The sequence below is a fragment of the Anoplophora glabripennis genome, unplaced genomic scaffold (genome assembly GCF_000390285.2).
Source record: "Anoplophora glabripennis isolate ALB-LARVAE unplaced genomic scaffold, Agla_2.0 scaffold69, whole genome shotgun sequence".
Classification (NCBI taxonomy): domain Eukaryota; kingdom Metazoa; phylum Arthropoda; class Insecta; order Coleoptera; family Cerambycidae; genus Anoplophora; species Anoplophora glabripennis.
The window spans coordinates 432,219-448,031 of record NW_019416383.1 but is presented as its reverse complement, the minus strand read 5'-3'; the positions used below and the strand labels follow the sequence as shown (position 1 = coordinate 448,031).

General features: G+C 32.7%; 1 protein-coding gene across 1 annotated transcript; it reads right to left on the bottom strand.

Annotated features, from left to right (window-relative positions):
• Positions 1–9: 9 nt before the first annotated feature.
• LOC108917034 (helix-loop-helix protein 13) lies at positions 10–12,833 on the bottom strand. Its single transcript, XM_018723460.1, has 5 exons — positions 12,781–12,833; positions 9,444–9,580; positions 4,651–4,777; positions 1,412–1,623; positions 10–122 (listed from the first exon to the last, which is right to left on the bottom strand). The coding sequence occupies exons 1-5, from the start codon at positions 12,831–12,833 to the stop codon at positions 10–12; spliced, it is 642 nt and encodes a 213-aa protein (XP_018578976.1).
• Between the last annotated feature and the right edge of the window lie 2,980 nt (positions 12,834–15,813).

Below are 15,813 nucleotides of genomic sequence, written 5' to 3'. Positions count from 1 at the left end.
AGTAAAAAATTACTGGCCATTAATATTATCTGCAGTCAAAGCCATCGACGTTAACGCACTCCTTCTTCCAGGAGTCACACCGAGGTTTTCCCAGTTAATCCATGAGAGACGGGCTGTTAAATCTGAAAGAAAAATCTGATTTAAAGTCGATATATTGAACAGAACAGTTTATGTTTAATTGTAGTAGGTACCTAATAATAACCTTTATTTACAAAGTAATCATCAAAATTCTCATGTTTAAAAATTATTTATGTATATTTTTTTAAATCAAATATTGATATAATAATAAAATTGACTATAAGTAAGTAGTACGCAAACTAGTAATTAACCACTGTTTAAAATAAAAATAATCTTTCTATATAGTACTGATACTGATGTTGTAAACGTTCAAAGAAATTAACTTTGGACAATGATGAGCATGCAATTATCGACGGTAGCTAACTTATTCCTGCATTTTTAAGATTCCGTTTCCAATATTTTTGTTAATATTCGCAGATTTATTAATATTCCAGGTTAAATTTCTTTGAAAATTTACAACAATAGTTAGTTAATGAATTCGGTATGTCAGGGATCTGTTTTCTGGTTAGTAATTAACTTGATTGTTTTTATTTTAGTTAGTTTAGTTAACTTATAAGTTGATTCATTTCATTAGTACACCAAGTTTGATATCTTATGTGATGTGACTTCATTTCATCAGAATTTTAAAACTGATTTGAATTAATAATAGTAAAAACCTTTATTCAAGTAAAGTAAAAATAATTTTTCCAATTTATTACTTTTGGAAGCTCGATATGCATGAGATTTGACTTTTTTGACTCGTTCAACTGTTATGTTTAGTAAAATTTATTATGAATGCAAGGATTTTAAAAATAAAGGCTGTTTCATGTTCGAACGACATTCGCAGTTTTTTTATTAATAAAAAAAAAATGAAGGCCACAAATTCCGGTAAAAATTAAAATAACTTCAACTTTTCCACAAATTTCCTTGATTTGTGACATCAGAATTAGTATGAAAATATACAATTGTTCCAAAAATCTATCGAGTTTACTGCTATTATCTAGTTAGTTAGTTATTAGTTTTTAAATATTAGTAGTAGTAGTAGTAGTTAACGATAAATAAAATTTAAAAATTAGTTCGAACGAAACGTTAAAATCGAATTTATAATCTAAAAAAGTATTGAAGTATATGAGGAACAAGATCTTATAAATCTGGTGTTAAAAATACAATTGGCGTAGTTTGCATTCTTATGAATCTTTATAATAAATGTCAAAGAAAATGTTTGCAGTTTATAAAATACGGTCACCATAGGACCAAAATTGCAAGTATTTGTATCCAATGGCGCCAATGAACAAATTTTCGAACAAAATCGCAATTAGTGTGACCGCCGCCTAATATTTTTCTCGCATCATACCGCTCGTGTTCCAGTTGGCCCTGTCCGCCTTGATCTCTCCCCTGAGGCACCTCTCCACGTAGGTCAGGGGGTCGCAGTCGGCCGTGAGCACCTCCCTGAGGAGGGCGATGTAGGCGATGGCCAGGCGGAGGGTGTCGATCTTGCTGAGGCGTTTCTCGTAAGGGAAGGTCGGCACGTGCATACGAAGTTCGTCGAACGCAGAGTTTATACTGCTGCAAACCAAAATTAATTAGGAAAATTAGGGATGTTCGGGGGTGTGTTCGTATTAGACATGGGCGTTGAAAGAAATGAGTCCGTGAGTTATATAATGGAAAGTTTAATGGAATTAAGTCTTTGTCTAAAATAGACAAACAAAAAAACTTGGTTACTTCCTTTTTTGTAAGTTATACGCATAAGAAGTCCAATTTGTTTAGTTTCTTTGTGAACCACATACCTATATTATACAGGGTGTTGTCGAAAATAAGGTTATAGCTAAAATAACAAAAGTTTAAATTATATTTTCGAAATGTAACCAGTAAATAGTTTTTTATACAGGGTGTTCCACCTGAGAGGGATTCTTCTGCACCACTGTAACTATAAAATTTATAAAAAAATTGGTATTAATAAAAGTTGTCTGGAATAGTGCGGGACATATGAAGAAGATATTTTTAGCTTTACGGTGGGGAGGGGGAGTGGGGGGGGGGGTTGTTCCATTTCGCGTGGGTGATACATAACTTTGTTATTTTAAATGGAACACCTTGTATATTATTGCGTTTTTGAATTCCTTGGTTAATATTGGGTAGAGTTTATTAAATGTATATGCATGGTGTTTAAAACTAACTTACCGTTTTCGAGATAATCAATTGTTTTTGAAAAAAATCACTATTCCGGCTCTCGAAAAGAGGCTAGATAACGTCTAAATCGTTAAGAGTTAGAAACCTGCAATTTTCACAGATTGTTTTGGCATAAATTACTCTATCTTGTCATCTGCGAGCAAAACGTGTACGTTATTCAGACTCGGAAATACTGAGACCTACATTTAATAATCTTACGAGTTGAAAAACTTTTTTTCAAATGGTATGGTATGATCAAAACAACTGAATATTCGAAAACGATTTTAAACACCATAATATATAACACCAATAAACTCTACTTAATATTACCAAGGAATTCAAAAATGCAATAATATACAGGGTATTCCATTTAAAATAACAAAGTTATGTAGCGCCCACGCGTAATGGAACACCCTGTAAAGCTCAAAATATTTTCTCTACACAGCCCACATGATTCCATGCAACTTTTATTAAAACCATTTTTTGTAAATTTTAAAATTGCAGAGTTACAGAAGAATCCCTCTTAGGTGGAACACCCTGTATATTTATTTGAAATTGCAAGAAAATTTCCTAAGGCTGTGGTCTTTAACATTTTTCTAAATGGAAAGGTAAAAAATGGGAGTAGAATGCTATGTGAATGATTCTTTATATTTGGAGGTGTATAGTAGGATTGTATTCGATGCAAAGTAGAGCAAAAAAATTGTCGGCCTTTTATCAAAGGAAAATCGTGTCAGCATTTTTAGGAGGCGTAAGATGAACCATTTCAAATTTAAAATGAAATTGAATGTAAAATCTGAAATACCGCTGCATACGCACTGTGTTCTGGTANATGAAAACTCTAACAACAATTCTCTATCAATCTCAACAAAATAAGTTATTTTTCTATCAAACAAGAAATATTAACAAATTATAAACAAAATATAAATTCTATGATTTATATACTGTACGCCGAACTGCATTTTTCTCATCTTCATTTAATATTAATTCCTTCTTTCCACCCCCTTTTTTAGGTTTCTCAACATCTCCTTCATTTTTCCTCCCGCTTAAAATTTTGAAAACAGATGATTCGCTTACTCCAGTATATCTGGAACACATTTCCACCAAACCAGTCTTCAGTTTCATGGGATGATCCTTTTTTAATATTATCGTTTTTTCTCTATAACTTAATACATATTTTTTTGTACCCACAGCAGTACATCCGGCTTGCGAAAACTTCACTTCACTAGCACAGAAAATATAATATCATTCACGATTCACAAACAACAGCCCGAAACACACACACAGCACACAAATAAAACACTAAAAACACTTTTGTTACGGAGCACAAGAAATATGATTTCACTCACAAATTCTCAAATAATAGCGCGAAACACACATACAGCCCGAACGAAGTATAATTGCACTTATAACAGTTATAACCTCACAAATATCGCGAGCGAGAAACACGCAGCACCAATACCTACAACCGAAACGAAACTAACCACGCCGGGCCGACACGCGCGCCGCCGCAACAAACACAAGACACAAGTCATATGAGGGAGGATGAAGGGAGTAATAAATGTATTGTTGTCCTGCCGCCCAATGTGCGAAGGAGATGCCTTTGTTTTTCATTTTATCCTTCATAATTATATGACTTAATCCATAATGCATAAAGAAATTATTCAATTTCGAAAACCCCCTAAAACGTGTTGCACTGATTGCCTTGACAGGCAATGATTTATTACTTTGCATCGAATATGATCCTACTATAGTTATATTTTCTTTTTTTTTCGTTGCCAAATTTCCTATCGTTTTATCTTTCATATAAAATATCTGTCATATAAACAGATATACAGGGTGATTCGTAAATCAACTTACACAGGACAGATGCGGATAGAGAATTCTAAAATATAGAGTTCTAACGCAACCTACCAAATTGTTACGTTTAGCCGCTAGATGGTGTTAAAGTTGAAAAAATAATAATTAAGTTTCTTCAAAATAGCTATGTCAAAAAATGTACCTAATGTATACACAAATATTAGCGAACTAAATCTCATTTAAATCGGAGTTGTTTGGGAAAACCTATTTTTTGCCTACTTTAACGCCATCTAGCAGCTAAACGAAGCAACTTAGTATAGCGGTAAGTTATTTTGAAACGCGATATTTTATCGTTCTCTACACCCATCTGTCTTGTGTCGGTTAATTTTCGACTGGCCCTGTGTACCAAAAGAAAAAAATATGGGGTTCTACATAATGAAATAATTTTGCAATAACTCAACCTATAGACATTAAACATGCAATTTTTATTTTATAGTGATCTTTTTTAAACTACTGTTAACTATGAATCACTTCGACGATTAAAACCATAAATCATGCTTAATAAAACAAAAATCACCTAAAACTCGACTAGCAAAAAGAAAAAACAGGCACATATCAAGACAGGTGTACCCGGTGGGTCCAATAGCAGACCTCAGCATCCTTTTCCGTTCCCTTATGTTGGCAGCGTGTCTCTGCACCCTGTAGGGGGAAGATCCGTAGTAATCCGAGTTGGACAGTGCGCCACCACACTGGCTGTCTGAAACGATCATCAGATTTAATCTATTTTTTTCAGAATACTCCAATTTCCAGCACTAATAGATACGAAAAATATTATTGTACCTATTTGGCTCAAAAGACAAAACATGAAAGAGGCACGTAACTCGTCGTTTGAAATTGGATGGGCCCAAGGGGGGGTATTATATTTCCTGCGAGTCACAATATGCGAAACTAACTTCCCAAAAAAATACGTCTTACGCCATAAGCTGATCTTTCCTAAATCATTCGGGTGGGCCAACATATTTTTAGAGGCCCACCCATAGATACGTGCCTGTTAGATTATACTCTATAGATTATTCAGAATAAATAAATTCCAATAGAACTATAAAGCAGTGGTGGCTCGTCGTATAAAGCAACTGAGTCCGGGGCTCACTATAAAATTTGTCTCTCAAACCGTGTATTTTAATACCTACTATTCTACTATTAACCTAAATAAACAGTTAGGTAAACTAATTTCCAATTAGTCCCCACCACAGTGAGGCCAGAATTTCTTTGCTTGTAGGGACGTCACCCTTGTGTAAAATATACTACAGTTCCCCCTCTACACGAGGCGGTTAAAATAACGTGATTTACGAGAGAACTGAGGCCCACTCAAAACTGCTTTCAGCCTTTGAATTCGCGGTTAATGCACGCGTCGCATAGTACGCTGGTAGTGTCGTCTGATGTCAGTATGAGGGATAGTACAAAGGTTTTAAGGATAAGGACAAGGCAAGCATTAATTTAAAGTAAATAAAAAACAACTTCCTCAAAAAAACAAAGTAACTGAATTTAACGTAATTTAATAGATACCTATTATATTATCAAATACCTACAAAGGCAGCTAATAATGAATCTATCTCACAATATTGTTTTATCTCTTGAAACACCTTTTTTCAAGACGTAAGCGTCTTACGTAAGACGTAAGACGCAAACTAGTGCTCTAAACAAATTAAAATCACTGGTCAAAGAATTTCTGAATTAAGAAACGAAGAAAAATTTAAAAATATTTTTAATAATGCGAAAAATATTACTGGACTATCAAGTAAACGGGGCAAAAGTTGCGACGAACTAGAAATATTTTCGAAATATATTTCCCTCGTTTTATGAATTTACATGATTTAATTTTTTTTGCTTTAATAGATTCCTAAAAATTTCCCGAATATGCAAACAAGTTTCCCGAAAAATCGTTTGAATGTTTATTACAAATGTACCCAAACGTTTTTGAAATAAATAGGTTGAAAAACGAACTTAATATTTTGTACAGAGACGAACAATTTCGTAATTTAGAAATTCAAAAACCTATAGAAATATTATACAAGGAATTTAAAATGGTATTTCCGGAAACATACAAATTGTTTTGCCCAGTTCTAACAATTCCTGCAACAAGTGTCTCGGTAGAAAGAAACTTTTTGTGTCTTAAGCGCATTCAGACTTAGAAATACGATAACACAAGAGCGCTTAAACAACTTATCAGTGATGATAATAGAAAAAGAACTATTGCAACTAGTGCCGATCCTCAATTTTATGAAGATAATAATCTAAGTAAATTTACAAATTTAAAAGACGGACGAATAAAGCTGGCGGTGTTGTTTATATGTAAATAGGTAAGTTGGCTACCTTATGAAAATTTGTTTTTACATTTTTTCATATTTTTTTATATTCATAAATCAAGTAGGAACAATTTTGTTAATTATTAGGTAAATATATCACTTCGTTTTTTTTCTGTTAGTCAATTTTATTAATAAATATAATAAAAATAGAATTTTTTACTTTACGGTTATAGTAGGGCTATTGGCGAAGATCTCCAAAATAAAAAATGACGTGCGAAATTTATTCCTATTTATTATTTGAGAGCGAATTAATAAAATATTCAAATTGTTGCGAATAATTTTTTATAAAATAAATATGAATGAAAATCCTGCTCGTGAACATCAGTTTCACAATGTAACGAGCCGTCACTGCTATAAAGATCCAAATGCAAGGGGAACCGAAGCCGGGTACACATATTTTCATCCAAGGAAAACCATTTTTCAAGATATTTACAGAGATATTATTATTTTTTAAGGAACATTTTGAGAACCATTGTTCACATAGAACGTTGATTTTTTCATGTGCAGTGACGAATATTGAGTTTGCCACGTCATATGTTTTAGTTTTGTACTGCAAGTTAAATCTAAGACTACTATACTGTAAGGAAAGGATTCTGGTTTCAAAAATAGTAACCGATTGAGTGAATTTAATATATGCAGTAATCTTAAATCAAAGTTTAACTTTATGGTAAAAAACACGTTATAGTATATTACGTAATAAGTGTTGTAAAAAGCATTTTACGCACGAATGGAAAAGTTACGCACGACGCCGCGTAGCGACGAATGGAAAAGTTACGCACGACGTCGCGTAGCGGCGAGTGCGTAATTCTATGAGTGCGTAATTGCATTACACCACGTATTACGTACTATACTTTACCTACGACCACTACTGTAAATACTTAAAAACACATCGTCTGCGATCAATGCAAGATTCCTATTACGTCGTACGGTAAAAAAAACGCACAGCTTGGTAAAAAAATCGTACAGTTTTCCTAGCAACCGTCTAGCAACGGTCAATACAAACAGTATTGTATTGGCCGTTGCTAGGCGGTTGCTAGGAAAACTGTGCGATTTTTTTACTGTGCGTAATAGGAATCTTACATTGATCGCAGACGGTGTGTTTTTAAGTATTTACAGTAGTGGTCGTAGGTAAAAACATTAATTTCCATAAGTCAAACAATGTCATAATAGTAAATAGTTAGATACTATAAAATACATTTAGCTAACAATCAATCGAGCTAAAGTTTGTTACAATCTTTCCATCCACATGAACCCAACTCATAGTCCTAATACACTACAAGTAGCTAATTAATTTAGTACATGAAACTGCCAGTTGAAAAACACAAAAATAAATAGAAAACAGTAAAAAATAACTTCTAACATAGCACCGTTCAAATTAATTCAAAAAATTTATTGTATTACACAAATATAACTGATATTTGAATAACAGAATTTGAATATTGTCGAAAATCAGTAGATAGCATATTTTCAAGCAATTCATCAGGAAAATCAACGTTTAGCATCGGTCATGAATCATTTTATTTAAAACCAATTTAGTATGCAAATAATTCTGAACTATACTGAAAATTTTTATTTTATTTTTTCATACTGAACAAAACTAAATTTTATGTGGTATACAGTGTGACCAATTTGTTTTTAAGCGACCATGTAAAATATTTATTTATTGTGCGATTTTAACCAGATTTTTTTTAAGATGTAGAACTTGATGAAGTGTGCTTTGTGAAGGAAATTGAGCGTGATCCCACAAAATTCAAAGCGTACTATGTTACACCCATTTTTAGGAGTAAAATTCTAATATTCATATTAGGGGCGAGCAGGGGTGTGGAAGACCCACCCTAGACAACCCAGTGCCCTACACACAAAAAAAGGATGCAATAATATCATCTTTCTCATATCGGCAAGTCTTTAACTGCGCCACCTTTTTTTAGAATCAAACTAAAGAGAGTTTTGAAATATTATGTCAGGAAGTCGTTGATTGCCAGTTTTCTTTCTTTTTTTTTTTAGGTCTCCATAGAACATGCAGCAACCCTGACCACCACTGGATTCACGATCCCCCAAAGCGGGCCAATAGCAAATTTTATCAAAAATTTTTAGATAATAACGAGTTTGTAGGCAAATAAAAAATTCACGGGTCTTTACTTTTTTCCATTAATTTATTGTTAATATCAAGTTGTCTATGAAGTAAAAAAAAGAGGTAGTTAACTAATTGTCAAAAGTGACAAATTATTGTGTAGTAAAGAGTAAAGTTTATCTCGTGTTAATAACCATGGAAAATATACTACTATTAAGAGACAAAATAAAAATTGTGCACTTGTTGGCGATAATGTGTGTTCGGCAAAAATGCTGCAATAGAATTTAATACTACTTAGGCTCCCAGACAGATGAGTTAGTTGGAGTAGTGTACTGTATATTAATAAAGTTTTCAATGAAACAGGCTATGTTTCAAAAATATTTACTCAAAACTAGAGATAATGGACGTTGTCGAATATTGAGAAATAACCAAATTTTACAATATTTTAATATTATTTCCCTGCTAGTATTAGAGTAGCTAGTTTACATTTTACTATCCCTAGAGAAAGTATCAGAAGGTGCGTAGCAAAAAATAAAATAAAAGCATTTAAGACGTTTGGAGTTTTGCTATTGGCCACAAGGAGAATATTTAAATAATCTTAAATTTTTAAGTGGCTTAAAAACAAATGGTTTACACTGTATATTATATACATTATAGGATCACGTATCTTAAATTTCTATGATCACTAAAAATTTCTGTCGCGTATAACGTAAAAACAATTTGTATTCAATTACTTGCTCATATAAACATTTTAAAACCGTGTACAGTTGATCTTATCTCCCTTTCAGAATGAGTGACTTATGTTACGCGTAAATACCACAGTGTATTCAGCGGTTCTCAACAAGTTTTCTATTAAAAATTCGTAAATATTTGTTTTATTCTATACACATCAAAAATTCACTTTTTAGTGATCTGAAGGATACAATTTTCCTTTCTCTTAAGTTATCTTAAATAAGATACACAATCATGTTTCAAAAAACGCCTACCTGCATTATGATGTAGCGACGTGAGATAATGATGCTGAATCCCAGAATTCGACGTGGGTCTTGACGCAAAAGCACAGCTCGGCAAATCCGAGACCTCATCTTCCGAGATATCTCCTGCACTATATCCAAATTGTAAGCTTAAATAATGAGGAAAAATGCGTTACACATAGGGAAGACATTCAACAGTAGGATCTAGAATTACAGTGCTGTACAAGATAAGTTAGTGCAAGGGTCATCAGTGAAGACATTGTTGCATTACCGGTGGACACTGGTTTTAAAATTATTATTAAAAACCAAGCGGCATCCAAACAGCAGAAGAATTTATGACGAGCAAACAGATGTGTCCATTATAATAGAGACGCTTGAAATTTGATATATAAAAGTTCTTCCAACTGAAAAGATCATGCTTATTTTACACTTAAGTACTTCTAAATCTTTTTGCAGTTAATAATTTTTTTCTTAATACCTAAGTTTAGGTACTATAAAGTTCCTTAGAGATATTGGACATTTTATTGCTCTATGCTTTTTGTTTTGTTTGATGAGTAAATACATATTAGAGGTAATGACATCTTATACATTTTTATTTACTAATTTAAGTATCTGGTGCATTTAAGAGCATGCGATCATTCTTTAAATGTGAACAATCATGAACCATGCAAGTGCAAAGTGCCAGTTCAAATTTTCCCATATACCTATCATATTTGTACCAAATAAGGCTATAAACTCGTCATATTTTTAAATGAAGCTTCTACAGCTTGACCAAATTTTCCGCAAGTTTTAGATGCGCTGTAGTAACATTACCAGACTAGCACCGGAGCTCATTCTTTGTCTGAATGTAGAATTCAAACCATTTGTAAAAGTGTTAAGTGCACAAAGCCGTAAAATTATACATAATAATTAACTTCTTTAGGAAAAGTTGAAGAAAGAGTTGCAAAGGCAGTTGGCAATATCATGAGTACAGTGATAATAACTATAAAAAATAATTAAAAGCATATTTCGACTACTCCAATCGAGTAGTGCTATGAAGGATCTTTCAAAATTGGTATGTTGAGGAAAACGACATCCACACTTAGGAGTAACCATAAAAAGTTTCATGAAGGTGGCAGGAAAAATCTTCGTAAGTTTTTGCACATCATAGGATGCCGATGGTGCAAAATAAAGACCAACCAAGGACTATTAATGGAACGCTATGACATCCAAGAAGTCTTGAGGTTATAATTTTTAAGAAGAATGAAACAATATAATGAAGAAGGTCGACCAATTGTTTATATGCATGAGACAAGGCTCCGAGAACCTGTATCAAAGGAATAAAGTTTAGTTATGGCTCATGCTAGATGGGAAAATGGTTTTACACCTAACACCAAACTAATTTTTAAGTCGGGGGAATATCTTGATGTCATACTCAAAATTACAAAAAATCGTTACTAACGAAACTTATACCAAATTTGTCGTCATATTTTATATTAGTGATTGGCAATGCATCATATCACAATGTGTAAGCTGGAAAAATGCTCTACATCCCCTTGTCGAAAGGACGAAATGCAACGGTTATAAGAGAGATATAGGAATTCAATTTGCGGATGATATGTTAAAACTAGAGTTATACAATAATGCAAAAATAAAAAAGGCAACATTTAAAATATATAAAATCGGCCAAATTTTACGGAGAGTTCATACTATCCTGAGACTACCACTATACCATCCTGACTTGAATCTTATCGAACTTGTTTGATCGTCAATCAAACAATATGTCGCCAGAAAAAATGTTACACTTTCACATTGACACACGTGGAAAAGTTGTGCAATTAATTTTTCGACACATTTACACCAAAAGAATGCCAAGAAAATTGAAAGAGAATTAATGATTTTAGAACTTGACTACAGAATTATTATAAACCTTCAAGATTATGACGATTCTAATAGTGCAGATAACATTTTTAGTTCTGATACTAACGAATGTGAAAATGAACAAGAAGACATTTAACTACCTATTGTTTTTCTTTTGCTTATGAATTACATTTACCTACACCAGAAACTATAATAAATATTATTTTTTTCAAATTTGTAGTGTACTGTATATTAATAAAGTTTTCAATGAAACAGGCTATGTTTCAAAAATATTTACTCAAAACTAGAGATAATGGACGAATTTGTTACTACAACTACCTATGTTCAGAGTGTTGTACCAATTGGCAATTTTAGAATGCAATTATATTACCTGTTAAAAATTAGATATATTTTATTGTCCATCATTATTATATTTACCAGACCTAAATACAATTTTTGTATCACTATTAAGGACTGCTGTATTTAAAAACTCTCTTCTTGATCTCGCGCACAAGATGGGTTTGGCCAAACAGTAAGTGATTTTTTCCAAGTTTATGCCCACGGATTTTTCTTTAGCAAATCGTTATGCATACGTCATATTAAGTTTTAATTATTTTTCTTTGCTTTTTTTCTATAACCATACTGCTGGTGATGTAGATTTTTTAAGACGCCTAGTATATGAAAAAAACTGTTTTGTTCGCGACGGAGATAAAACCTTAGGCAGATATATGCGTACTTAATGCTTTTAAAATACACCCAAGAGAAATCTGTTGGAACAAGTTTAAGTGTGGGTGAGTTATAACCTTCAACGTATGTTATATTATCTTAATTATCACTGCCTACTGGCACAAAGTATTACTTTGTGTCTACTAGCAGATAATGTCCTGCCAATCTGTACGTATTATGAAAGAACTAATGTCGCACTAGGCGAAATTAGTTTTTAACTAATGATATTGCAGTAAATAACTTCTCTGCGGACTATATAGCTCGGTCCAGCTTGTTTACTTGATATTACGGGTACCTACAATCAAAGCTGTAGTGCGCAGAGTGGTTGTTTCCCTTAATATCATTAATTAAATTTGAATTAGTCTTTTTTCTCTAAAATCTATCGTTAAAATGAAATTCGATTTCAAATTTTCATTAATAAAGGACAAAGTACCTATTTTTTATACCGAAATTGAGCTTTAAATTTTTAATATAAGAGTATAATTACTAAAACCTTAATATCACCAATATCTATATGGTTCAGGTACCTGCGTTATTCTTGTTTTATTAACCATTAAAGAAATTATTAACTTGATCTCTGCTTTGTCCAAACTCAATGGCATATACAGGGTGTTATTAAAATAAATCTTATTACAATGAAACAATGAGAGTCATTCAAGTTATTATTGACAGAATCTTGTTGAGATTTAAATATTTGCATGCTCCGTAGAATAGTAAGAAGTGTGCCTTGCGCTTATATTGTGCAGAAAACATTGCAAATATAAAAAAATAGTTTTATAATTACTTTGGTGGGGACGATGAAGAGTCTGGCAACTGATGGTGTCCGCGGTTGGTCATCTTCTTGTATCGCTTTTTCAAAATCACTGCTGGAGCTATATTGACCACTTTATTGAAATACACTAGTGGTGAAATCACTTTAATAACACTGTCACTAATACGACAACCAGACTAATAGAATTATTTCTAAATGATGTCAAATCCCCGCGGATTTGCTTTTATATACTGGTGTATCTAGTCGTCCTAAGGCAAGGGTTACAACCGAAAACAACTCTTATTTATCGGGGATGTATAACCTAAAATCCCTAACAGGTTTGTATGTACTTTAAGGGTACTTTGCATTCCATCCTTTCTGTTCTCTTGCTTTGGGGCGAATATCCTTTATTTCTCGACTGGTCCGTATTGATTTAAGGGTAGCGCCACCCTTAGACGAGCCAATAGCGGCACGGCGTTTGATTGACTTTGCGACGTCGACTTTGGATTGGCTGAAAGGTTTGTTGTCTTAAGATACGACGTTTTAAGGGTCATTTAAGCTGCCTGCGATTTATTTGAAGTATATCTGGTCTTGACAGGGTTTGGGCGAAATGGACGGCCATCATTTGCAGATATTTGTAGTTTATTGGGCAGGAAACTTAGTGCGGGTGGTTTATGGAAGTTTTGAATCATTTTTGGTCGGGGGTATTTGGTTAATTACAATTTTATTATTATAATTGAAGATTGAAGAATAACAAAACTACAGAAATAAAACAAAATCTAAATTTTAAATACTACATAGTAGAAGTTAAAGTTATAGCTTCCCTTCTTTTTTTGGAAAGCCTGATTGGTCAGTTCAAAAATGATTCGTTCCCTGTTATTTCTACAAGTTGGACCAAGGTCAATTATTGAGCCTCTATTATTGTTTGTCTTTTTGCGCAATTTTACGTCTTATTTGTTCATTCAAATATTAAATTACAAATATTAAAATACAAGATTTTAAACTTTTGTATAACTTAAGTTACGAAACTAACAGTACTGAAATTGTTATTTGTGATCATAGTAGAATGTAGAGCAAGTTCGCTGATTATTTCTGCGCATGAGCACAATCGGAAAAAGTTTATATCATATTTAAAATATTTTTCTGTAAAAATAATATTTTTTGCCTTTGAAGTCTTAGCAGTGTTATAATTCCCTATACTAAGGTCACATCAAGCGCTATGGTAGCTGCATCTGCTATGTATATTTTGATATACAGGGTGTCCCGAATTACACACGCCATAGTTTGCTTGAAGATTGAAGACCTCAAAATAAGGGAAAATGTGTATATGGCCATTCATTTCGAGATACATTATTTAAATGTCTCTTAAAATATGTATTTGAAACTTAGAGTAAAGACTTAATTAATTATGGACAAAAATTTACTGAGTTGATACATCCTATACATATCTGGCAACCAGCAGTAGTGATGCTTGAAACAACGTCACTAAGAACCCCAGAATTTCAGGTTCAAATATTTTGAAAATTGGATAAGTGCACTTATTTCCGCTTGGTGTTTCAAACAAATATGACTTGAATTTTATTTGAAAAAAAACGAGCCATTTGAGTAATTAATATTATTTTAATTTAAAAGAACATACATAATTGAATAATTAGAAAATAGGTAATTCCAAAACTGTTTGGTTCACAAAAAAAATTATATGCATTTTTGTATCCAAAACTAAAAAAAATCATTGACAGGAATAATTGTTACGGGGTTTCTCCCTCAGAAAATTTACAATTCTTATGCCACTGCTCGGAAGTTATTTCATGAAGTACACAACATGCCCTACCCAGTTTAGACACATCATCTAAAGCCACATCTAACAGATTTAAACAGTTACTTTATATTACACGGTCGATAGCCGCACGGTTTAAGGCGTCAGTACTTAAATCGATGTGTCGATCTACCCGGGTTTCGAATCCCTCGGCCGGTAGACCGTAGATTAGCTATGCTATGTCAATGTGAGAGATTGACACCGGTTGGCATTTGACCGCTCCCCTAATTAATGAGGTTTTCCAGGTTTCCCTCATTCCTGCACTGAATGGTGGTTAGGGCCTACCAACATAAGTCGTTCCTGGGCGCAAATGCGGCCTGCGTAATAATAATATGCCGCCTCCTCTCCCGCACAAGTCTCTGACTTCTGGGCTAATTCTTGTAATTAGAATGAGGAGTAGAGATATTATTATTAGAGATATTATTATTAGCTCGATTTGTGAAAATATACAGTTTTTTAGTTTTGTTGCCATTCACTTTGAGTTTATTACTAACTAGTAAACCATTTATTAGCCTGTTTTTCTAAATAAAAAATTATTATTAATAAAATACATCTGACATACTACAAAAAATAGTGGATACCTACCCAAACTACTTATTAAAAAATGACATTATTTACACATTTGAAAATGTTAAAATAAATTGGTCTGGCTAAACCTTGACAAATCTTCTTCTTCAAATATATTTTTTACCTCCAAATTGCTCTTTCTATGCACACTCATGCAAAGCCGATTTAGTCAAATTTCAGGCGTTTTTAGGTACTGAAATCTTGAAAAGTAAAACGTGTAGAACAAAAGTAAGCACAAAAATAAAATCCTTGATGTTCTGTTTATTCATTGTTACTATTTAAATTTACTCAAATAAAATAATAACTCAAAAAGAGTATTTGTAAACATGCGTTTGCTGTTATCCTAACCCCACATTTTAAGAATTATTTTCACATACATTTATAAATAAAAGTAAACAATATATATATGTGTAAGACTAAGCAAGTAAATGTTATAAGAATATTTACATGTGGAGTTATATATAAAAAGTTAGTATTTTCGTAGATTTCAGTACCTAAAACCTTGATGGTTTGATCGTTTTTTGCACCTGTTTATTCGTTTTACTGCGGCGTCTTTGAAAATACTCAGGTGGCATGACATAACATTCCTATTATTTGATAAGCTTTAGATTATTCAGTTATTAAATGTTTGAAATTATTTGTCTTTGCGGAAAACACTATTTAAAGAATATGGGGCCCTTAAG

What these genes read in the sequence shown, in the direction of transcription:
- LOC108917034 (XM_018723460.1), bottom strand. Translation starts at nt 12,833, where the DNA reads ATGACCAACCGCGGACACCATCAGTTGCCAGACTCTTCATCGTCCCCA. An exon ending in TCTTCATCGTCCCCACCAAA is followed by an intron (nt 9,581 to 12,780) that starts GTAATTATAAAA and finishes TCATTATTTAAG; the next exon opens with CTTACAATTTGGATATAGTG. An exon ending in TCTGCTATTGGACCCACCGG is followed by an intron (nt 1,624 to 4,650) that starts GTACACCTGTCT and finishes TTTGGTTTGCAG; the next exon opens with CAGTATAAACTCTGCGTTCG.